Here is a 25,758-nt window from a genome sequence, read left to right on the forward strand (position 1 = left end):
TACCACAGTGAAGGGAGGAAGCCTGTTGGCAGAGCTCCCCAGCAGGGGGCACCATCTGTCCAGGCTGAGCTGGCACACAGAAACCAGGCCTTTCACAGCCTTGCGAGTCCCCTAAGCCTGAGGTTCTGTGCACAGGGATGCCAAGCTCCCAGGGACAAGGCCCACATGTACGTGATCTCCAGGTGCAGCCCAGGGAGCCATGCTCCTCTCACCCAGAGCTGGACTTCTCTCCAAGACTGAGGGAAGTGCTTGTGATTGTGGCCTTGTCCAGATGGCATCACAAGGATTCAGAGTGGCTCCAGGACACTGCCCCATGAGCCTGACTCATGTATCCCAACCCTAACTGCAAGGCAGAACACCAGCGGGAGTGACTGAGGGATGTCCTGTGGTTACACTGCAGTGCTCCCGGCACCAGAGCACTGCCCACGTGTGCTAGAATCACGGGGTTTTAGACAACCTAACAGGAGTCTGAGCTGCTCTACTAAGAGCCAACTGAGGTCTTAGAAATGGCCCACCATCATGGGGAGGTGAGTCCTGGCAAATCAGTAGTTTGGGTTCCAAACTCAGTTTGGCTCCAGCTCTCTCATGATACTCACGGACCAGAGGGTCTCTCTGCAATTTCCAGCACTCTGGCTGCTGTGGGCTCTGCTCCAGGCTACTCTGCTACAGGCTGGAAAACACTCCGCATCGTTCCCCCTCACTACAGAAACCAGGCTTTAAAATCCAAACAGAAGCAAAAAGAACCAAGAGAGCAATAAACCACCAAGCACCAGGAATGCTGACACTGGGTTTGAGGGATGTTTCCTGGGGTTCACAAGCCTACCAAGTACTGAGGGGAAAAAGGAACCCCAGGAAAGTCCCCCATCCCAGCTCGGGGTCCATCTGCATTCACCTTCCAGGAAGGTTAGCATCCAACCTTCTCAAAGGCAGGCTTAAGGGGCAGGTAGGAGTGAGGAGACATGTGAGCATCCATGTGGCTCACCGAAGGTCAGGGATAGAAAGAAAATGCTGCTTTTTTTTTAAACCAGAAGGACCTGGTTTGTATCCCACCTTTATGAAAAGGAACAAGTCATAATACACCACTCAATTTCTTCAATTGAAAAACCAGCTCGCATGAGGATCTAAGGAGTTAACATAAGTAATGTCACCAAACACACAGTCCGATTGCTATGGTGTAAACATAGTTTGGTTCCTGACCTCCTACAATTTGGTTAGTGCCCAAAGTCTTAGTTAACAGCATTAAGAGGGCTAAAACTGCATTCTGTCATGATGTTTGAACGCAGGGTCTCTGTGAAGCAACTCAATTGGATTAGGTCATTAGGGTGGGGTACCCATGGCCGAAACCTGACGGCTTCTAAGGAGAGATAAAGACATGCGCCTTGTGTCTCTTGCCACATGATGCTCTGCACTACCTCAAGACTGCTAACAAGAAAGCCATCACCAGAGGCCAAACCAGTGGTGCCTTCCTGATCTTCAACTAATACCTCTAGAACCATGAACCAGAATTAACATTTTCCCTCAATAAGTTAGGCTGCCCCAGTTATTTTACTTTGGTAACAGAAAGCCGATTAATATACCAACTGGAAGACTAAATGCTAACACCTAACACCTGAGACCAAAGGGAGCGCTCCCAGCCCGTACGAAGGCAGCTGGGACCTCTGGCGACTGCGAGGCTGAAGGCAGGCCTCTGGGCATGTTTTCTCTCCAAAGGAACATGACACCTTCAGTCTCACCCTGGCTCACCCAGGGATGGGTTAGAGACCCTGAGGAATACATGCGCTCAGATGGAAGGTGGGAAAGCTGCATCGTACCTGATGACACAGTTGCCTCGGTTGGATGCGAAGATGACGATGGGGGCGATAGAAGATTCCAGGGCCCGGTGCAGGTACGTGAAGCACTCAATGTCCAGCATGTGAACCTCGTCAACAAACAGAACACCAGGGACCAGCTCCGCAATCCCCTGGTCGATGTACTTGTTCACCACCTTGTTAATCTCCCCTCGAAGTTTGTCTAGGAGATGGCAAGGATGGGCAGGCAAGGTCAGCATCAGCCTGGGAAAGGATGACCCTTTTCTCTGTCTCTGTCTCTCTCTCTCACACACACACATACACACACATGCACAGGCACACGCACACACAGAATTCAATCCAAATCCAAGCAAGGAGCCTGGTTTTCCTGTTAGCTATGTCACCCCAGGCAGAGCATGCCCCACTCCGGGCTTCAGTGTCATCATCTGAAAACAGAGACAATCAAACAAAATTGGCAACTTCCCCTGAAGCCCTGTGGTTTCAGTTTGGAGAATAGCTTTGACACAGTTCTGCAGGGGAATGCCTACAGGGGGCATGCACTCAGAGGCAGGCACGTTCCCCACCTGCCTTATCTCACACCTACCCAATCTCGCTCCTCGCCTGATCTCTGAGACACTGGCCCTGGGTGAAATGAGCTTTCATATGCAAATGTTCCTGTTCTGTACTCAGAAAATGGCCCTTTCTTTTGGCCCTGTGACAATGCTTAGGTTAATTAACTTTCAATCAAGTGCCTGGACTAAGGAACAGGGTGCATTTAGAATCCTCAGTGGGAGGAGACCTGCAGAGGAAGGAGGCTCTGAAGAAAAGTCCAGTCTCAGAGAAGTCACAAACCCATCTGAGGTCGCAGCTCTCACTTTCCAAACAGCTTCAGGCTGCTACTAGGAGGAGCTGCTCACGAAGACAGACAGGAAGGTTTATGCAACTTCTTCCAGAGCTAGTGGGCAGGGACTGTCAAAGGGGGATGCACAATCAAAACTGTGTTATAAAAGACACTGCTCAAGATGACTCTAACACAAAGATAGCAGATTGTTCCACTGGCTGAAACACTATAAAGGCAACAATTCCTTTAAAGTTTAACTAGCATAGGTGGCAATTAGGAAAAAGGGGACATAAAGGTTGGAAAGAGAAGCTGGAAAAAAACAAAGGTCCACATGGGAGCAGCAGCGATCCCTGTAGAGCCCTGGGAAGTGTCCAGAAGCTGGGGACAGCCACGGCATCGAAGCCTGGGCCCAGAGCAGGAGCCCAGGAATTCACATTTCTGAGACCCTGAAAAGACCAGAAACTGTGACCACCACCACCACCAGTGTGGGGCCAGAGAGCACACAGTATGCTGCATGGCTGTCTGAAAGTAGCCCCAGACATGGGAGAGAATCAAGCTCTGAGCTAAGAGGAAGAAGAAATCTGCTCCAGGGCGTTCGCTTTGCTTAGGAGTCCTCCCAGGGCCTCACAGAGCACGTCCAAGTTCAGGGCCCTCCAGCTCTGCGCCTGGCTCCTGGTCTTGCTGTTTTCCTTACCTGTGATTTCTGTCTTCTTTGGTTTCATCAACTGGCCCATCATGGACAGAATATCTTGTCCTCCCTGCATAAGAGAACAGTTACGGTCAGCCCTGTTTTCCAAGGCAGCTGCAAATGCGTCACACACCCCCCCTCCCCCCATCCCACTGGTCCCTAATGGCGAATATGGGGTCCAGAGGTATAAAGACCCCACCACACCTCCTCCGGAAAGCTTGAGAAGCTTCTGAACACACAGGAATACCTAGAGGTTCCCCCAACCTGTAAGAATCAAACAAGGGGCCACAGCTGTGGCTCAGCAGGTTGAGCAGCAACCTGGGGAGCCCATATCCCACAAGGGCACCAGTTCAAGTCCCAGCTGTTCCACTTCCAAATCAGCTCCCAGCTGATGCACCTAGGAAGGCAAAAGATGAAGGCCTGAGTCTTTAGGTGCCTACAACCACATGGGAGACCCGGATGAGGCTCCTGGCTCCTGGCTTCGGCCTGGCATGGCCCAGGCCAGTGTGGCCGTCTGGGGATTGGGCCAGTGGATGGAGGATCTTTCTAACTGCCTTTCACATAAATAAAATAAATCTTAAAAAAAAAAAAAAAAAATCAAACAAAATCCTTTCATGGTCAGCATAAACTCTGTGCCTTGTCTCCTTCTCCAGCTCTGTCTTTTCCCAATCGCAGATTCCACCATTAGCCACAAGACTGCCAACCCTTCCCTGAACACACTCAAGCTCTTTTACGACTCGATGCTTTCCATACTGCAGTCCCTCTGCCAGGAATGCTGCTCCCTTTCCTGGGAAGTTCCCAATCACCCATAAAGTCCAGGGCCAGTACCCTCCGTGGGGTGTCTCCTCCTCACCAGGATCACGACCTCCTCCTGCTGTTTCCTGCTCCTTTGGGACAGTTACGTTTCCATGTCTCCTGTCGCTCAATTTGGTCACAGGGCTCTATCAGCCTGGTCCCTGTGGAAGGGCAGACCTGCTGCCAGGTTTACCACAGCAGTGCAATCAACCAGAGATCGATGCTTTGTCATTTACTCATCTCTGAGTAACCCTGTGGGTTTCCAGACCCTGGGAGAGAGAAGCTCACTACTAAATATTGAACAGCTATAGGTAGGCAAATGTTTTCTAAGTATTTCCCATGTCTGATTCTCCCTGTCAAGAAGTAAAAACTCAAAACCAGAGAGCTGTGAAACAGAGAGAACCCAAAGTGACACCAGTCACTCATTAGTGACAGAGCAGGAGAGCCCCTGACTTGCGGGCCCTAACCCAGCACTGCGCCAAGGCGAAGCTCTTGGGGAGTCAGGCTGGGGACAGCCGTTCCACCGTGAGCGGAATGCTGGTACAAGGCACAAGCAGCCTCTTGACCAAAGCTGTAAGGGACAGAATACCAGAGGAACAACTTTCAAGTCAGAAAACCCATTATTCCCTGCTATTGAAGAGGTGACCACCTCTTCAAGACCACCCATGGAGAACAGTTCCGTTTTGTTTCTTTGAATCACACATTTCCCAGAAACATCACAAAGCAGCCAGGGACTTCCCTACACAGTATCAGTCAAGCTCTAAGTAATCACCTTCTACCCAGCACAAGGGGCAGCACACAGTGGCAGCTCAAAGCCACAAAATCGGAGACTTTGCTAAGCAAGAGGGAAGACACAGCTTTGTCCAGCTTTCTGAAGTCCTGCGAAGGGCTCAGAACACTCCTGCCCTCCTGCCATTTCCACTCACAGAATCTCAGGCGTGAGCCACTGCTGGAGAGCAGCCACAGAGGAAGCTGGCTAGCTCAGGGCCAGAGGCTTGGCTGGGATAAGACACAATACATCCGAAATCATCTGTGAAGAGGGCATTTGAATTGGAACAAAGGAGCCCCTCTAAGCAGCACATGTCAATGTTAATTACTGAATATTACAGATAGAAAAGGACCTGCTACTTCAAGAATCAGTGGCAACACTCTAACAACTCACACTAGAGCTCCATGCACAAACAGAGGGTAGGATGCAAATTACACCCAGAGCTCCCTGCAGACTAGTGTGCACAATTCACCCTGAGTTTCCTGTACACACACAGACTAGTGCGCGCTGCAACCCCAGAACCCCGTGCACACAGACTAGGGTGAAATGCACCCCCAGAGCTCTATGCACAGACTAGTGTGCAATTCACCCCAAGCTTCCTGTACACACACAAACTAGTATGCAAATCACCTCCAGAGCGCCGTACACAAACTAGTGTGCATTTCATGTCCAGAGCCTCCTGCACACAGACTAGTGTGCAATTCATTCCCACAGCCTCCTGCACACACAGACTAGTGTGCAATTCATTCCCACAGCCTCCTGCACACACAGACTAGTGTGCAATTCATTCCCACAGCCTCCTGCACACACAGACTAGTGTGCAATTCACCCCGAGTTCCCTGTATACATATAGGCTAGTGCACACTTCACCCCAGAACCCTGTGCACACAGACTACTGTGAAATTCATCCTCAGAGTCTCCTGCAGACAGAGTAGGGTATAATTCACCCCGAGTTCCCTGTACACACGCAGACTAGTGTGCACTTCACTCCCTGACTTTGCGTCAGGTCATCCAGTACTGAGGCAATACCTGGGGCCGTGCATTAGCCACATCCAAGTCATGCAAGGTCACATCCTGGATGATCTCCTTCTTCTTATGCACATCCCCCTTTGGCAACGGGACATACTCTTCAGCTTCAAGGTCGAATTCTGTGGCATAGGTATCACATCTGCCTTGCCTCTGCACAAAGAGAGAAACATGAGTGCCTGGTGAGTTTTCACTGCCAAGTCCCCAAATGGCATGGTGCTAAGTGAGATAAAGTTCTCAGCCTACTTGAGAAACTCCAAATATGCCCACTCCTCGGCTGCCAAGAGAGGGAGCCTATCTGCTCATCACTGGGCTCCAAAAACTCAGCTGAAAAACACCTGATACTTTCTCCAAGAATGCCCACCCCACCCCCGCGCCTTTTCTTTTAACTGTATGCAACTCCCGATAAAGGGCAAATCCAGTAGATTAACTGGAGACGGAGAGAGCTGTTCAGACTCTTTTGTAGGTGGGTGATTTATTGGATGATATGAAGTATTATGCTCATCCATTAAACAGTGAGGAACACTGTACAGGACACTGAAAATCAGATATAAAAAGAATGCCAACTAATGTAGCATTCCTTCCCACATGCATATATCTTGGGAAGAAAATACCAAAGAGATAAAAGGAAGATTAAATACACTGCACATTTCAATTTGAAAATGACTAAAGTTGTTTTGGTTTCTCACCCTGCACTCCCCCTCTGAACAGGCTTTAGTATTTTTCTAACACACTGTCTGTTTTAATCATGAGAATGCTAAAGAATGAAGATAAAGGGAAAACAAACGTTATTATACACAAAGGGACAGCTGCTGACCTTGCACCAGCATGGCACCAGGCGCCAGCTCTCCCCACACCCTGCAGCCTCGGACTCTGCATGGCAAACAGACCAGGAATGGAGCTTTGTCTCAAGGAAGTGTTACCTTTACAGCCCCACTGTTGGCTTCGATGTAAATCACATCCCCAGCCTCCACTCGCTCTTTCTGCAAACTTTCAAAAATGCTGGGGTCCAGCTGAAAAACAAAGAAACGGTGAATCAGAGCCGTAAAGCATACTCTGTTTATTTCTGACACCCTGACTGCACGAAGAGAGCTGTGTGTGTGTGTGTGCACAGGTGTATTAGGACATGCAGGACTGGGAATGTGTGAGCGCGGCATGAGACTGGACTCAGGGAAAGAGTGCACCGGGGAGATAGCAGAAAGGTAAGGCATGTGAGGGGCACGGGAATACCTACACTCTCCCTCGTCACTTGACTCCAGCGGTTGTACACTGGCAGCAGGTGTTTATAAGTATGGCTCCGGCTGCTTTCAGATGAGGCCTACACTGTCCATGAGACCACATCACTGGGCATCCTGAGATTTCCTTCTTGACTTGCTCTCGCATTCTCCTCACCTTGGCTGGATGGCAGGACTTTCTGCACTGAAGCACCTGCCAGCACCTGCTGCCTAGTCTCAAAGTTAGCATGTGGCAGGGCTGTGATTCTAGACAGCGCTCACTGAGTCTGTTTCCTCATTTATATGATAGCACCCTGCTGCCATCACACGCACAGGAAATTCAAAGGGCAGCATAAGGAAGGATCTGTCCCAAGCCTTTTGCTGGAATTCCTGGGTGTATACAGCGGGGTTCTGCCTGCTTCCACCTCCAGCAGTGGGAATGAACACACTTTGGGAACTGCTGTTTTTCTTTTCATCTTCTGGAAGCAGACTACTCCAAATGGTCAATATTCTAAGACAGGGCTAGAATTATTAGGACTGAGTTATTAGATACCAGGTTGAACTTCAGAAAGAGCTACATTATTTAATGTGGTTGTGGTAGAACAAAAACTTGGACTTTGTCTGAAATAAAATTAGAGAGTAAAAAACCCAGACTCAGTGAAAGAAGTCAGACACAAAAGGACACATATTATATGATTCTATTTATATGAAATGTTCCCCCCAAAAGGCAACTCTATAGAAACAGAAAGTAGATCAGTGGTTGCTCGGGGCATATGGTGGGAATAGGGAGAGATGGTAAATGGACATAAGGTTTCTTTTTTGGATGATGCAATTGTTCTAACATTAGATTGTGGTGATGGTTACACAACTGTAAATACATTAAAATTCCTTGAGGTACTGAAATGAGCGAATTTTATTAAAAATTGTATCTCAGGGCCAGTGCCATGGCTCACTTGGCTAATCCTCCGCCTGCAGCGCCGGCACCCCGGGTTCTAGTCCCGACTGGGGCTCTGGGTACTAGTCCTGGTTGCTCATCTTCCAGTCCAGCTCTCTGCTATGGCCCGGGAGGGCAGTGGAGGATGGCCCGAGTGCTTGGGTCCCTGAGCCCACATGGGAGACCAGGAGGAGACACCTGGCTTCTGGCTTCAGATCAGCGCAGCGCCAGCCATGGCAGCCATTAGGGGAGTGAACCACCAGAAGGAAGACCTTTTCTGTCTCTCTCTCATTGTCTATAACTCTACCTGTCAAATAAAAATAATAATAATAAAAATATATATCTCAGCAAAGCTGTTTAAAAAAAAACAACCATCACAGCAGTAAACCCAAGGCTCTACTTCTCGCTGGCAGAATAGGAATGATGGCCTCTTGGCCACACTGCCGTGAGCAGGAGCCCCGCAGTGGGCAAGCCCCCGAGGCAGAGCCTGCTAGGAGGGAGAGCAGTACTTAATGCCAATGGTACTCTCCTTGCCGGGTGCATCGACCCTCATACTCCAATGTCCATCAAGTACTTGGGCTCCTTCTATCCAAACATCTCATACATACACTAAAAGAATTTAGGAAGTATTCATTCTGGAAGAAAACTTCCTCTTCTTTATGTTATTTTCTTAAAGAACCTATGTACAGCAACCTTATGGATAGCTAAAATTTAAACTAAATGCCTTATTTTATCTATCCTACTTTGGAGAGTATCTTTTTTTTTTTTTTTTTGGCCTCAAGCATTTTTATGCTGGCTAATTTCCCAATGAATTGACTGAAGAGGTAATTACTGGAAAGGTGGCATATCCTGGTATGAAATCTAATTAATACAGAACAGAAGGGATGAGGGATAGATACAAAAGATATTTGCAGAGGCAAGCTCCTGAGATGGAAACCTTGTTAGGAAAAAGAAAAACGGCCCTTTGAAGAAGTGACATTTTTACGATCTCCATAAAGCGGTGACCAAGAAACAACCTTACAGAATCAAAGAACCATAAAATTGCAGAACAGAGTAAAGATGGAGAAATTACATGGCTGATCTACTGCAGCTTCTAGACGAGAAAGCTGAGTCCCAGAGAGCTCAACTGACTTCTGAGGGCCACACAGCAAGCGGAGGGCAGACAGACCAGTGGTGCTTCAGTGTCCGCCCTGCCCTCAACTCAGTCTGTGACCCCAGAGTAAATGTTGCATCTCTTTTTTGTGCTTCCTTCTTTCATCTGTAAAATCACAAAGTACATACACACACAAACATACGTAAAACTGGAAGTGAAATATTTGATGAAGCCCTTAGCCCAGGGCTTGGTGTATATGATAAGCGAGAGCGATGGTAGCAATCTTCTTATCATTAACAACAAGAAGGTAAAGCACACAAAGCACACCTCCCCATTTTTCTAACTGAAGACTCCCATGATGACACTAGCAGCTACCACTCAGGGAACTAGGCAGGGTGCCCAAAGCTGCAAGCTTCATCGCTGTAACTCTGGGAGATAGGTCATTATCATCCCTACTTAACATACAAAGCGGGGCCTGCCTGTGGCTTAACGGGTTAAGTTGCCTGCAGTGCAGGCATCCCACTTGGGCACCGGTTAGTGGCCTGGTTGCTCCACTTCCACTCCAGCTCTCTGCTGTGGCCTGGGAAAGCAGTAGAAGATGGCCCAAGTCCTTGGGCCTCTGCACCTGCAAGGGAGACCTGGAGGAAGCTCCTGGCTCCTGGCTTCAGATCGACACAGCTCTGGCTGCTGCAGACAACTGGGGAGTGAACCAGTGGATGGAAGACCTCTCTCTCTCTTTCTCTCTCTCTCTGCCTCTGTCTCTCTCTCTCTGCTTCTCCCCTCTCTGTGTAATTCTTTCAAATAAACAAATACATTTTTAAAAATACAAAGAAACAATTTCTCAGACATCAAGTCACCTGCCTCATGCCATGCAGCTGTAAGCAGCAGTCAGGATTCCCTTCAGGATATGGACTCCCAAATTCCTGTTCTTGCCAGAGGTGCCCTGCTGCCAGCACCCTGGAGGTTTACAGGACAGGTGTCTGAGGAGGAGCTTCAAGGGTTGTGTCCAGCCTCACAGGCTGTCTACGGCAGTTACAGAGCCCTGGCCTGAGCATGAGCACCCACTGGAGTAACTGCAGGCTTCTTGGCCGTGACCAACATGAAGCTGCAGTCAGGATCCAGCGCCTGGCCCCCAGGAAGTCCCCCATCACCCGTGTACAACTCTTACCAGACGACTCAGTGCCGCGGCTTTCTGGGCACGAGCACTGCTAACTGGCAGGAGCGATGACCAGAGTCACAGTGTGACACGGGATGGAGGGGTAGTGCCTTAACTACACAGCTCACATGTCAACACACAACATTTCCACAGAGTAAGCAAGAAGAGTAAGAACTACCTCTCCTGAGTGCTCCCACTATAGCCCTACACTAGCTACAGCTGTTTACACATAATACCCTGGAAATACTCCCGTGTGGCATCAGCGCCCACAATGCACAGACGAAGGAACTGGGACACAGCTGGGGTACACCACCTGCCCAAAGCTACACAGAAACGAAATTCAAAAGAAAAAAGGGCCCATAGACACATACTCACCTTCAACTGTTTGGTTCCTTTGGCTGTTTTGAGTCCTATGATCACATGGCTAATGGTTTTGCCATACCCTCCCATGGGGTTCTCTGTCTCACACGGAGTCAGTTCTGTAACTTCACCTTCATACACTTCCTTGGTCTCCTTTATCCGCAGCCCTGGAAGAGATGGCAGATGGGCCAGGGGGAGAAGCAGAATCCTCTCCCACAACCCAGAATCCCGCTTCCTCTTTAACCACCTGTTTAGCCCAAATCGCCCGTCACAAGAACCGACGTATCAGCCGTAACGACGCACGTTCAGAGGTGTCATCACGTATGGGGGGAGGCAACACACAAGTGCAACCAGAGGTGCTACTCAGAAATGCCAAACAGTCCTCTCTGTGAGCTTTTTAAGGGGACTTCCTAGGGCCAAATTCCGAATTCGACACACAAGCTGTCACTCTCAAAACTACTCAGACACCTGCTGCTCCTTCGAGGCAGGGAAAGTTAGCTATCGCTCCTAATGCAGCCTCTGAACCCACACCAGCCCACTCCTCAGGGCACTGACAGTTCACACTCTTGTGCTTGTTTCTTGCATTTTTGCTTAAAAGAAGTTTTCGAACTAATGGAAATACTTACTACAGATCTCCTGATACCATCAGGCCTTATACTGTAGTAAGTTGTCACTGTCAACAGCAGGAGATACTCAGTCCTCCCAGCTGTTCTGGGTCTCTGCACACCGCAAGAAGAAATGCCAAGTTGTCCTTTGCTATCTGCATTGGGCTGCTCTACAAATATTCCAAGGCTACAACCATAGAACCAACCTGCAAAGCACCTTTTTCCTAAGATAAAAGCACTTAGTTTTTACATTAGAATGTTGTAAGTGAAGGTAAATTTTTCTCCTACTTCTAAACATTACCCACATTAGCTGTTTAGTGTCTGCACCAGCCCCTATGTTCAGTTTCTGAGCACTCATCAGGCTATATCCTATGATCCATGCTCTTTTCTGTATGCATATATGTTAGACTCAATAACATTTCCATTAAAATGAGGAAAAAAGGGAATAGGGTTTACCAACAAAGCAAAGACAATTATTAGCAAGGTGAATGTTTTCTTAATCTGGAAGACAAACACACACACACACACACACAGCACTGAATGTTGCTTCTCTGAAAACATAAATAACATACATCCAATCACACATATACAGGGTACTTCCAAATATTTGCAAAAAATAGAATTAAAAGTCTATTTGAGGGGCCAGCGCTGTGGTGTAGCAGGTAAAGCCGCCGCCTGCAATGCCGGCATCCCATATGGGTACTGGTTTGAGTCCTAGCTGCTCCACTCCGATCCAGCTCTCTGCTATGGACCGGGAAAGCAGTAGAAGATGGCCCAAGTCCTTGAGCCCCTGCACCTGCATGGGAGACCTGGAAGAAGCTTTTGGCTCCTGGCCAATTGGGGAGTGAACCAGCAGATGGAAGACCTCTCTCTCTCTGTCTTCTGTCTCTCCTCTCTCTGTGTAACTCTGACTTTCAAGTAAATAAATAAATCTTTTTTTTTTTAAAAAAAGTTCTATTTGATGTAAAATTTTTTGATATCCATGCACAGGATTTTTATCACCTGTGTTTGCCGTGGGTTTTTGAAGACCCCTGGTCTACATGCCCACACATTCTTTTGTACCCACACACACATTCACTCTAGTTTCCAAAGTCTAGGTCAAGGTATCCAGGTGGCTTCTCTGACACTGAAACCATGCCATCAGTAAGTCAACAGCTATTCAATCTGTTTTCAGGGGATTCTAGAAACATCAACAAGAAAGCTGTTCTGGGTTGCTGTGTCTGCCATTAATTCAAAGATGAGATGGAAACATTCTAGGGCCAGCTAGTTGAAGATTGCTCAGCAGCGGTCCCAAAAGTCAAGGGAAAGCTGTCAGACCACACCACCTGTAATAAACCATGCATTCCTGCAGCAGTGGCCTCTGCACCCTCCTCATAACAAACAGGAGGCCTTCCCATCACTGACCCTCATCCGGTCGTCACCCCACTGCACAGAAAGCACAACAGGAAGCCCTGCCACATCCACTCACACTCAGCAATGTGCACAGCCAGGATGAACGCTCTTTATCTCCACCTTACGGATGGGAAGCCACTTTCCCTTTTAAAATTTATTTATCTATTTGAAAGGCAGAGTGACAGAGAGAGAGGGAAAGACATAAAGAGAGATCTTCCACCCACTGGTTCACTCCCCAAATGGCTGCAACAGCCAGGGCTGGGCCAGGCTAAAGCCAGGAGCCAGGAACTCTATTCGGGTCTCCCACCTGGACGGCAGGGGCGCAGCACTTTGAGAACTTAGTGGATGGGAGCTCATGCTCTGTCTCTCTACCTCTTAAATAAAAGATGGAAGACAAATATCAACCAATGTATTATAATGACAGAATTTAGAATTTTTACCAATTTTCTTCAAAAGGCAGAGAGAGAGAGAGAGAGAGAGAGAGATCTCCCATCCACTGCTTCAGTCTCCAAATGCTGGCAGCAGGCAGGGTGGGGTCAAGGACAAAGATGGGAGCCATGAAGGGACCCAACTACTTGAGTCCTCTCAGGATGCAAACACGAAGAAACTGAAATTAGGAGTGGAGCCAAGACTCAAGCCTATTAACTTTGATATGCAATGTGGGTGTCCCAAGTGCATCTTAGCTGCTATGCTAAATGCCTGCCCCAACCAGTGTGACATATACACCCTTATTTGTATCCTTATTCAAACAATGAGACTATAAAAGAAAAACACATCATGACATTTATGAAACAACTGGAAACCTGAAAACTATACATTAGACAATACTAAGGAATTGTTCTTTTTTTTAGGTGTAATACTGGTGTAGGTATGATATCTTTTTAAGTTCTCATTTTTGAGACATATATTGAAATATTTACAGAAAAATATTTATGAATTAAAAAGCAGGTCTGCAATTTGCTTCAAAATGATTTGCTAGGGGAATGAGGGGGTCTATGATACCAACCAAAATGAACCACAAGCAGAAGCAGGTAACAGGACAGACACATCATACCACTCGATAACTTATAAATATGACATTTTCCATAATAAAAGTTTAAAAAAACAATAAAATATGAAATACTATTCTTTAGCCTTCAGAACTGCTGTAATTTTTTTTTAAACTGACACTACTAAGAGTTGGGGGAAGCAACAGAAAAACAGGAAGAATTATACAACTGGTGGGAATGTAAATTGGTATAAATACTTGAGGAACAACGTGGCATATTAAGCTAAAGTTGAACACATGTATTTTCTAAGATCTTGCCATTCAATTCCTAGGTATATGCCCAATGGGAACCGTGTGTGTGTACACTAAGTGACACAGACTGCAATGACCATAGCATCACACATGATCACCAGACATGGAGAGAACCAAACCATGGCACAGCCACACAGCAACAAGAACGAATCACACCCAGAAGGCATAAAATCACCCAGACATTTTAGAAACAAATATTTTAAGTGAATAATATTAGTGGGGGCTGGTAACACAAGAACATTTATGGCTTAAGACCAGTGAACAGGGCTCTAATGCTCCACTGGAGTGTGCGGTCAGGGTTCTCAACCCTAACACTCATCTGAGGGGCTTCTGCTGCCCTCCTGCCCTCGCCCCACCCAAACCATTCATCTCCAATCTCGGGGCTAAGACTATGCAGTTATTATTAGACAAGTTGCCTGGATGATCCCAAAGTGCAACCACAGTTGAGAACCTCTGATTTAAAGAATAAGTTCAAAACTCTCTTCTCTTTTAAAGATTTATTTATTTATTTGAAAGGCAGAGTAACAGAGAAGAGAGAGATCTTCCATCTGCTGAAGAACTCTCTGCTACCCACAAATCTGGAGACATAAAGTCCTTCTGATGGCAGGGAGCCCAGATATGAATTTGGCCTCCTTGCTGTTAAGCTGCCTCTGTTCTGATATGGAAATATCCCCATGGCACAGACAAATTGCCAATGGTGTCAGGTGTTCTCTCAATCACTTCCCACTTTCAAATGTGGTCATTATCTTATCACTGGGTCAGCTGCCTTCTTTCTCCCAGAAACCCAATCAGGACAAAGACTCTCAGATAGTGAAGTTACAGTTTTACTCTACCTTCATTCCATTTGATAGCCTATAAATGGAAGTGTTGGAATAGCCCCAAAAGAGAGGACGTACTTCATTTTTGCCCTATCAAATTCCTGCTTCCTGAACGTCAAAACAAAACTTTCCAAACAACATGAATGTATCAGAAAACTGCTATAAACCTGGAAAATTCAACTTCGACTTTTTTTTAATGAAACCTTTTCTATTCCACAGAGATAATTCCTTCAGATGGAATGCTTACCTATATTTACTGTTGGATGGCTGTGACATGAAATTCCTTGAGCAGGGGAAGAAAGGCATTCCCATCTCTCACTAGTGCCCGTATTTATTTAGAAGTTGCTTTGTGCTGACAAGCGGGCAGGGGATGTGGCTGACGGACAATGAAACCGGCTGTTCGCCAGGAAAGGGGCTGAGCTGGCGCTATCTCTGGCAACGACAACACAAATGACACAGGTTTCATCTGCTGGCTCAGGTTTCTAAATCCCTGACAGGGACCTTCATCACATCAAGGAAATAGCACAGACTCCTTGCTTTTTATTTCTGGTCGGCTTCCCGCTTCCTCCCCACCCCCTGCCAACTTCACAGGAATTCAAAGGCGGAGGAAGATGGGCTGGGCTCCTTTTTAGGACAGTCAATGGCCTGTCTTTATTTGATGGTAGGATCAAGAAATTTCTCTTCACCTTACAGCCATCAAAAAAGGTACTGCTTCCTCTCCTCAAAAATGTAATCATGAAACAAATGCCAAGGTAACTTCTCCCTGTTCTAATTTTATTTAAGTTACCATTAAGCAAGCCAAACATATGCACCCTACCTATGTGAAGGCAGTTTTGTCAGACTTCATCAATGTCAGAAAAATATTTTAGGGGCCAATGTTGTGGTGCAGCAGGCTAAGTGGCCTCTTGTGGCACCAGTATGCCAGTTTGCGTACCTGGCTCTGGCTTCAGCCTGGCCTAGCTGTTGTGGCCACCTGGAGAGTGAACCAGCAGATGGAAGCTCTTTCTGTCGCTCCCTCTCCCTCTAACATTCTGCCTTTCAAATAAATAAATAAGTAAACCAACAAACCTTTATTATCTATCTCATTAGCTGAGTTAAATACAATGTTTAAACAAAAAGTACCACGCTGAGGGGTGGGGCCGGCACTGTGGTGTAGTGGGTAAAAGCTGCTGCCTGCCATGCCAGCATTCCATATGGGCACTGGTTCTAGTCCTGGCTGCCCTACTTCCAATCCAGCTCTCTCCTATGACCTGGAAAAGCAGTGGAAGATGGCCCGAGTCCTTGAGCCCCTGCACTCGCATGGGAGTCCCAGAAGAAACTCCTGGTTCCTGGCTTCGGACCAGTGTAGCTCCAGCCGTTGCGACCATCTAGGGATTGAACCAGTGGATGAAAGACCTCTCTCTCCCTGCCTCTGACTCTCTGTGACTCTGCCTTTCAAATAAATAAATCAATCTTTAAAAAAAAAAAAAAAAGAACCAGAGTAACGTGTAGGCGCGGCAGTTTTAAGTCACTGCTTGCATGCCCACATCCTATATCAAGTATGCCTGGGTTCAAGTTCTGGTGCCTCTGCTTCCAATCTGGCTTCCTGCTAACGCGAACTCTGGGAGGCAGCAGCTTCAGCTTGGCCCAGCCCTGGCTGTTCTGGAGATTTGGGGGTCCAGCTGATGGGAGACCTCTGTGAGTCAAAACTCCAAGGAGGCCACTATCTGTTACAATGTGGGCTCAACCTTACAAACATAAATGTTTAGCTACAAGAGCCAGACACAAAACACAGGAAGTATGATCTCACATAGATAGAGTAGAAAGTTAAGCCACTCTGTTTAGGGACACTAGTGTTGAGAGCACGTGTCATTCCACACACATCACACATCGTGGGTTCCGCCCAGCAGAGAAGACACTGATCGGCAGGAGGCGCGTGGCATCTGAGGTGCTGGTTTGCTCTGTGCCTTGAGCTGCAGAAGCATTTATAATTAATTTGTGTTGTACATACTCTTCTCTATAGACGTCATACTCTACTTTAAAATGGGTACCAAAGGAGCCGGTGCCACGCCACAGCGGGATAAGCCGCCGTCTGCAGTGCTGGCCTACCACATGGGCACCAGTTCTAGTCTCGGCTGCCCCACTTCCAATCCAGCTCCCTGCTAATATACCTGGGAAGGAGTGGAAGATAAACCAAGTACTTGGGCCCCTGTAATCACATGGGAAATCCAGATGAAGCTCCTGGTCCTGGCTTCAGCTTGGCCCAGACAAATAAATAAAACTTAAAAAAAAAAGGGGGGTACCTAAAAATTCCAATATTTCATGGTAAAAAATATTTCAACTTAAGAAGCATTTTGCAGTTTTAAGAAGCACATACTGGGGCCGGCGCCATAGCTCACTTGGTTAATCCTCTGCCTGCGGCGCCAGCATCCCATATGAGCGCCAGGTTCTAGTCCCAGTTGCTCCTCTTCCAGTCCAGCTCTCTGCTGTGGCCGGGGATGGCAGTGGAGGATGGCCCAGGTGCTTGGGCCCTGCACCTGCATGGGAGACCAGGAGGAAGCACCTGGCTCCTGGCTTTGGATCGGCGCAGCGCCGGCTGTAGCAGCCATTTGGGGGTGAACCAGCAGAGGGGAGACCTTTCTCTCTGTCTCTCTCTCTCACTGTCTGTAACTCTGTCAAAAAAATAAAAAAAATAAAAGTAGTACATATTGAGAGTAACACAAAAATTCAGCCTCTGGACACAATTCACAATCTCTGGAGTGGAACAAGAGTCACAAACTCCGATGCTGACAGAGGCCTGCTCAGAAAGAGGAGGCAGTGGGTGCGGTGGAGGCTGCGGTGGACGGGAGGGCAGTGCTTACTCAGCTCTGCCTGCTGTTCCATGCAGGGGAGGATCCAGCAGTGTCTGACCTAGCAGTTAAGACGCCACCTGCGACACCCACACATCGTCTCAGGGTGGAGGGCCTGAGTTCCCGCTTCCTGTAGATGAGCACCCTGAGCAGTACTGATGATGGTTCAAGTAGCTGAGTCCCTGCCCCGAAATGAAAGACAAGGATTGAGGCAGGCGCCGCGGCTCACTAGGCTAATCCTCCATCTAGAGGCGCCGGCACACCGGGTTCTAGTCCCGGTCGGGGCGCCGGATTCTGTCCCGGTTGCCCCTCTTCCAGGCCAGCCCTCTGCTGTGGCCAGGGAGTGCAGTGGAGGATGGCCCAGGTGCTTGGGCCCTGCACCCCATGGGAGACCAGGAAAAGCACCGGGCTCCTGGCTCCTGCCATCGGATCAGCGCGGTGCGCCGGCCGCAGCGCGCTGGCCGCGGCGGCCATTGGAGAGTGAACCAACGGCAAAGGAAGACCTTTCTCTCTGTCTCTCTCTCTCACTGTCCACTCTGCCTGTCAAAAAAATAAATAAATAAATAAATAAATAAATAAAAAAGAAAGACAAGGATTGAGTTCTCAATTCCTCCTCAGCTGTTGCAGACCTCTGGGGAGTAAACCAGCAGACAGGAAAGCAATCTCTTTCTCTTTGCCTTTTAAATAAGTTAAATTAAATAACTGTTTTTTAAAAAGAAGCCAGAAAGGAGTTTATGACATCTCTCCTTTCCTAAATACAGCCAACCCTCTATCTGTGGATTCTGTATCTGCAGAATCTGATTATTTTTTTAAAAATTGTATTTGTACAGATTTTTTTCCTTGTCATTATTCCTCAAACAATACAGTATAATAACTATTTACCTAGCATTGACATTGTATCAGCTACTACAAATAATCTAGAGATGATTAAAGTTATACAGGAAGACATGCACAGATTATATACAAATACTACGCCATTTTTATAGAAAGGACTTGGGCATCTGCGGGTTTTGGTATCCAGAAGGGTTCTAGAACCAAGTCCCTGAGGATATCAAGGAAACACCATCCTAGAAACTAATTCCAAATTCATAAGAAAAAAAATATAAACCAAACAATATATTCTTTAGTTAAAGATTTTTCTATCTGCTGCAGTCTATCTATTTCTCTTTCTTTTTTTTTTTTTTTTTTTATGACAGGCAGAGTGGACAGTGAGAGAGAGAGACAGAGAGAAAGGTCTTCCTTTGCCGTTGGTTCACCCTCCAATGGCCGCCGCGGCCAGCGCGCTGCGGCCGGCGCACCACGCTGATCAATGGCAGGAGCCAGGTACTTCTCCTGGTCTCCCATGGGGTGCAGGGCCCAAGGACCTGGGCCATCCTCCACTGCACTCCCTGGCCACAGCAGAGAGCTGGCCTGGAAGAGGGGCAACCAGGACAGAATCCGGCACCCCGACCGGGACTAGAACCCGGTGTGCCGGTGCTGCAAGGTGGAGGATTAGCCTAGTGATCCGTGGCACCGGCCCCTATTTCTCTCATTCATTCAGAAAAACCTTACTGAGTACTCACTATAGGCCAGGAGCAGTGCTACAAAGTTGAACACTGCACACTGTATCCCTACAGACACTGAATAAACACCCAACCTGGAGCAGATATCACAGCCCAGTGGTCTGGGATCAAGTCTCGCCTCAGCCTCCAACCCCCCTTCCTGCTACTTCATATTTCGGGGAGGCAGCAGGTGATGGCTAAAGGACATGGGTCCCTGTCTCCCATATGGGGAACCTGGATGGAGCTCCAGGTTCTTGGATTTGGCCTGGTCCAGCCCCAGCTGTTGCAGGCATTTGGGGAGTGAACCAGTGGACAGAAGACCGCCCCTTCTCTGTCACTCTGCCTTTCAAATAAACTTTTAAATAAACACACCCAACGTGCTCCTTCTCGTACCTTCCCACCCCAGAACCGGCCAATCCTGGGCATCATCTCCGACGTTTGTTTTCAGTGCCTACACTGCCTCCATGAGGAAATCCCGTAAGCTCCACCATACAAATACCTCCAGGATCTAACCACTGGCACCTCTGCCTCTGCCGCTCAGGTCCAAGCTACCCCTACACCTGCCCGGACTTCTTGCTCACCTCCCTCTTCTATGCTCATGCTTTTCACTGTCTTCTGTCTACACCCAGCCTGGAAAATCCTGTAAAACCAAAACCAGAGCCCACGGACATGTGGCATTCTCCAAATGCTTCTTTTGTTCAGCACAAAATCTAAAGCCCTGACCACGGCCCAGGACCCTACATGATCTGATCCTTAAACTAAAACTTACATGAGTCTTAGACTTCCACCATCTCCTCAGAGTTCTTTAGCAAATCTCCTCTCAGGAAGTTAGCTTGGTATGACAAACAAAGGGACAAACTAGCATCCATAGCTCATTACTCTAAAGATACTCCTACAAGCGCACAGAGACATGGACAGGGATATGTCTGGCAGCCTAAATGCCAAAAAGGCAGAAATGGCTTGGTAAAGGTACTGCTCTGTGACAATGACAAGGAAGAAGCTAGTTGTATAAGTGGATCTGAGGGATCTAGGATTTGCCCAGTGCTAGGCCAGCAGCCATGGAGCCAGAAGACTGGCCTGGAAGCCCCACCTGGCCAGAGGGAAACCTCCAGCAGAGGCCATTTTCTCCTCACAGTAACTCTTCAGAGTGCAGGCTTTAGAGATCAGGCAGACGGCAGTCCAAACTGTGGCTCTGCTACCTGTTAGCTGGGCCACCAGCAAATTATTTAACTTCCTGGGACGGTTCCTTCATACAGACTCTTCTTGGGAGAGTGAGAGACCTGGCCTGGTAAAGGCACTCAGTATGGTAACCCCAGGCCCCACGAAGCTCACGTGAGCTTCAGAGCTCTGCCAGCCCCACGTGGCTTCCTCACTCCTGGCTCTCCTGGCTGCAGGACCAGGGGCATTCTGGCAGCATGGTGCACCATGATTCGGCTTAAGTTCAAATCCTTTTCAGCTCTCAGGCACCCCTAAAAGCAAAACAAGGCTGCCAGGAAAATCTGAGTTTGTTTTTTTTTATTTTATTTTATTTTATTTTTTTTGACAGGCAGAGTGGACAGTGAGAGAGACAGAGAGAAAGGTCTTCCTTTTTGCCGTTGGTTCACCCTCCAATGACTGCCGCGGCTGGCGCGCTGCGGCTGGCGCACCGCACTGATCTGATGTCAGGAGCCAGGTACTTCTCCTGGTCTCCCATGGGGTGCAGGGCCCACACACTTGGGCCATCCTCCACTGCACTCCCTGGCCACAGCAGAGAGCTGGCCTGGAAGAGGGGCAACCGGCAAAGAATCCGGTGCCCCGACCGGGACTAGAACCTGGTGTGCCGGTGCCGCAAGGTGGAGGATTAGCCTAGTGAGCCGCAGCGCCGGCCTTTTTTTTTTTTTTTTTTTTTTTTTTTTTTTTTTTTATGTTATAGCCACATCTGTTCTGTTACATGAAGAATCTCCCTCCAGTCACCAGGTCCACCTTTGCTCTGATGGCTAAAGCGCTGCAACACTAAAGCTGGGCTGTTGGCTTTTGTTTTGTTGGCCAAGATAATGAGAATGCTGTCGAAAGAAATGCAGCAGGGCAAGTCCAAGGACACGTCCATGATGAAGAGGCTTCACCCCTCCCACGCACGCGCCACTCACCAATGGCCCTGCGGAAGTTCTCCATCAGCACCTCTGTCTTCTTGATCTCCGTCGAGTAAACTTCACTGCCCACCATGGGACAGAAAGGGACCTTACTGCCCAGCTCCTGAGCAATAGCCAGGGCCAGAGCCGTCTGCAGGAGAAAGTGGAAACACATTGGTTTACAGTCTTGAAAACCGGATGACTCAAACATTTCACACTAAAACAAAAAAATTACTAACCCAGAATGACTGAATATCTCTAGTCCTTTTCGTTTTCCCATCATTTGGCATGTCTCACATAACGAATGTTTGATGACTTTTGTTCACAATTTGCATCATGAATGGCACCTTTAATCATCTCCATAATTACAAATTATCATTCCCTGAGAGTCACCGGGCATACACCCAACCCTAAGTGCTTCCCAGGACTTTCACACTTGCCCCATGAAGCTGACATGACTACTCTCCTACATCACAGAGGAGAGATTAAAAAACACACCCTAGGTACCATCATTCACAGAGAGGCAGAGTGGAGATTCAAACTCTGGCAGGATTCCAGGGACCATGTCCCCACTGCCGTCAGTACAGCTTCCAGAACTGTTCCCTCAGTATCAAGGCAGGACCCTGCCCTTACTGCTCAGAACACCTCTGCCTCTCTGAGCTACTGCTTTCTGCTTTTACAACCACAGAAAAACACCCATCCACAGCACGTCAGAAATCAATAAAGAAGAAATGAATTGCTTGATGTCATGTAATGTGAAGGGGCCCACAAATAGTGAGAAATGATGCATCAGCTGGAACTGTGATGCGCTGAACTGGTCTTAACAAGATACACCTGGACATGCCCTGTGGCAAACAAACTGATTCTGGAATGATACCTACAGTTGGCAGATGCTAAACAGAACCAGACTGAACAAACGATGGTCAAATACCAAGTATGGAAAGCAAATGCTTTAAAGTTGGTACAGGGCTGGGGAATGCCATGGCCTTTCAATGCCATTTTCCTCTTTCCTAACTTCGAAACATGAGTCAGTTCCCACGTCAGGGCTAAGGAAGAAAACAAGCTCGCTACTGAAAAACAAAGTCTGAGACACTATTTTAAAACGGGCCTGGTAAAGGTTCCTCTCAGATTTCCTTTCCAAGGCCTCGTTGGAGACCATTTTGAGATGGCCACATCTGGTGGGACAATCATCCTGCAGCAGAGCCTAACCCAGGGGGCAGACACTAGGTTTTAGTCCTGCTTCTGCCATTAATTTTCGGCGTGACCACAGACACAGGGCAAATCTTTGGTGCCCAATTTCCTCATCTGTCAAATGGAAGTATTAAACCATTAGATTAGATCAAAGGTAGCAAACTAGTAACCCGCTGAGTGGTTCTGTCTGAGCTGCATAGTCTCATCTGAGTTTTTAACTCAATATAGTACCAGTTTATAAATATTGGGAAGTTTCATATAAAATCCAACTGTTTCACGCCTCTCATACTCAGAAGGTCCGGCCACCATGGGCCCTCGGTACCACGTGTCAGCAGCTGCCTGCTCTCATGAAGGTGTGCCCACTCCAGCCCCGCACAGCCACACTACACCTGCAGGCCTGTACCCAGCTTCTTCACTCAGGCCCACTGCCCAGTTCCTAGGCTTCTGGGTGGAGTCCCACGGCCGATCCCTCTAAAACTATATCTAAGAGTAAAGGAAAAATCTCTGGAACACAACAGGACACAATGAGAGGAATGGCGCCCTACACCAGGACTCCCAATAGGGGGTCACAGGCTGGTGATGCCCACCTTTTATGCAGAATCAACATCGCCCCAGTCACTCTTCCTTCCTTTCCCTGTATTTCTATAGGCCCCAATTCCCCACAGTCAGTTTCAACTTTCAAATTCAGTGACCACATCTGATTCAGTCCTATCTCCGCTCCTTCTACTTATTACAGGAGAGATGATCAATATGCTTCCATTAACATATAGGGGCTGGCACTGTGGCATAATGGGTCAAGCTGTCACCTGCAATGCTGGCATCCCGTATGTGCACCAGTTTGAGTCTCGGTTGCTCCACTTCCAACCCAGCTCCCTGCTAACACACCCAGGAAAGCAGCAGAAGATAGCCCAGGTCCATGGGCCCCTGAACGTAGGTGGGAGACCTGGAAGAAGCTCCTGGCTGCTGGCTTCAGATTGGCCCAGCACCTGCCACTGTGGCCATTTGGGGAATGAACTAGTGGGTGGAAGGTTCTTTCACTCTTTCTCTCTTTCTCTCTCTCTCCTAACTCTGCCTTTCAAATAAATAACATAAATCCTTATTTAAAAAATATGATAAACACAGGCATTTAGTACAGTGGCTTAAGTAGCCGCTTGGGACGCTCACATCCCATACTAGAGTGCCTGGTTCGAGTCCCAGCTCCTTGCTTCTAATCAGCTTCATGCTAATGTGCATCCAGGGAGGCAGCAGACGGTAGTTCAAGTGCTTGGGTCCCTGCCAGCCATGAAAGACTCAGACTGAGTTCTGGGCTCCTGGCTTTGGCTTGGTCCAGCCTGGCTGTTGCAAGCACTTGTGGGAGTGAACCAGAAGATCAAAGAGCCTATTACCTCTCTGCCTTTGAAGTAAAATAAAAATAAATAAAAATGTAAGAATAATAAGATACGACAGCTGATTAGGAAATGCTTCCCATGTCTAGTTTCTTCCTAAAGGATCCCAGAAGGTATATGATACAGCCAGTATCCCTACACCCACTATATAGTGCTATATCGATCTCAACGAATTCTCCCACACAGCCCATGAAGTTGGTAATCTAGTTTATATTTTACAGATTAAGAAACTGAAATGCAGAGGTTACCAACCCACCCAGGTCAAAGGGTTAGCAAGCAGCAGAGCCAGGACACACATGCCAATCTCTACAACCATGAATTCTTTGTGCCCACCTGCCAGAAGAACGCCAAGTAACACCAGAAGGAGGCTGCTGCTCAAAGATGAAGAACATCTACTCTGTTTGCAGTCTCATCTGAACATCTCCTTTATCTAAAACCCAAACCCCAAGCCCACTGTTAACAGTGAGAGGGCCTCAGAGGGGAGCACCCCTGGAAACAACGCACCTGCAGCTGGGAAGCGAGCACTGGATCACTGCCCAGCACTCCAGGAAGGAGCCAGACCTGGGGCCCATCAGCACACTAGACAGCAGGAGAGGCCCACACGGCTTCATGCCCAACAGAGGGGACTGGACAAACCTGAAGGCGATACCACAGTGCTGAGAACTTCCACTGTGTCCTGGGAGGAAAACGGTATAATACCCCAAAGGAATGCACGACTCATGCTTTCAGCTATAGGTCATGCTACATCCACTGAAAACCCCTCCTGCCACTTAACACCTAGAAATAAATAAATAGATAGACAAATAATCCATGCAGTAAACTACTGTAGTCGTGAAGGTCTGGCACATGTAGATACTGACACTCCAACAAGGTACAGGAGGAAGACAGAAACTCCTGAATGGAAACAGGACCTCCAAGGACCACACATCAGAAGAAAAGGTGGGCTCTAAAAAGAAGTCGCCTGGGGCACAAAGCGGAACCTATGGGGCCTGTCTTGGCTCTGGCAAGAAAATCCCTCCCTGGCATGCTCTCAGACAGACTGAGGCTCAGAGTTTAACTTCCCTGATGGTGGTCCAGAAAGCTGTATTACCAAGCTCCTGCCAGGGAGCCCTGGACTGGCATGGTGGGGCCCCTCACAAATGCTCTTAGGAGGCACTCAGCCCTGACTTGAGGGGATTAAAGGAGCCTCAAAGATCTGATCAGTCAAACTCAAGTCCATAAACAAAGTACAGAACACGAAATAAATGTCAACATCATAAGAGAAAACAAAAAACCAAATGCTGGGAAGGACAAGCATTCTAGAGAGACTAAGCAGACATAACCATGAACAGTGGGTGATCTTTGATTGTATCCTGAATTTAAAAAAAAATTTAAAGCAGCCAAAATGGGAACATCTGGAGACTTTAAAAAATTTCTACCATTTTTTTTTTATTAAAAAATTTAACCTTGCTACATTTGGAAGACACCAGCTAACTGATCATGCAGTTGTGTACTAAGAGAACTGACAGGCTCCTTAATCACAGTCCTCCTTCCTCAGCTCCCGACATGACACTGGCTCTGCTCCAGATTTTTTAAAAAGTACTGCTTTTTTCGTTAACAAAAAATATGAGAAATTCTAACACAAACTACACATTAGCTACTACGGCAGCAACATTAAATTTGGTGGGTGTGATGATGGTGTCTCAGCCATGTCTTTGCAGCTTACTTTCTAACAGTTCAAAAATAAAACAGAGAAAAAGCAAATGTCACAAAACATTTGCAATTAGCTTTCTACATGCAGAGGATAGAGAGGCTCCTCATACTATTCTTTCTATTTTTTTTTTTTTTTGGACAGGCAGAGTGGACAGTGAGAGAGAGAGACAGAAAGGTCTTCCTTTGCCGTTGGTTCACCCTCCAATGGCCACCACGGCCGGCACACTGTTGCTGG

The 25,758-nt window shown here is 47.7% G+C and overlaps 1 protein-coding gene across 2 annotated transcripts in view; it reads right to left on the minus strand.

The window, feature by feature from the left end:
* The window catches only part of RUVBL1 (RuvB like AAA ATPase 1), a 50,610-nt gene that overhangs the window by 17,795 nt on the left and 7,057 nt on the right, over positions 1–25,758 (minus strand). For both annotated transcript variants that reach the window (XM_002713147.6, XM_089305606.1), the window contains 6 exons: positions 21,274–21,406; positions 10,679–10,830; positions 6,830–6,919; positions 5,910–6,059; positions 3,323–3,386; positions 1,812–2,010 (listed from right to left, as the gene is read on the minus strand). In XM_002713147.6, coding sequence (XP_002713193.1) covers positions 1,812–2,010; positions 3,323–3,386; positions 5,910–6,059; positions 6,830–6,919; positions 10,679–10,830; positions 21,274–21,406 — 788 coding nt within the window. The remainder of the gene's footprint in view (positions 1–1,811; positions 2,011–3,322; positions 3,387–5,909; positions 6,060–6,829; positions 6,920–10,678; positions 10,831–21,273; positions 21,407–25,758) is intronic.

The sequence above is a fragment of the Oryctolagus cuniculus genome, chromosome 10, assembly GCF_051225735.1.
Source record: "Oryctolagus cuniculus isolate XC-2025 breed Fujian yellow rabbit chromosome 10, ASM5122573v1, whole genome shotgun sequence".
Lineage (NCBI taxonomy): Eukaryota > Metazoa > Chordata > Mammalia > Lagomorpha > Leporidae > Oryctolagus > Oryctolagus cuniculus.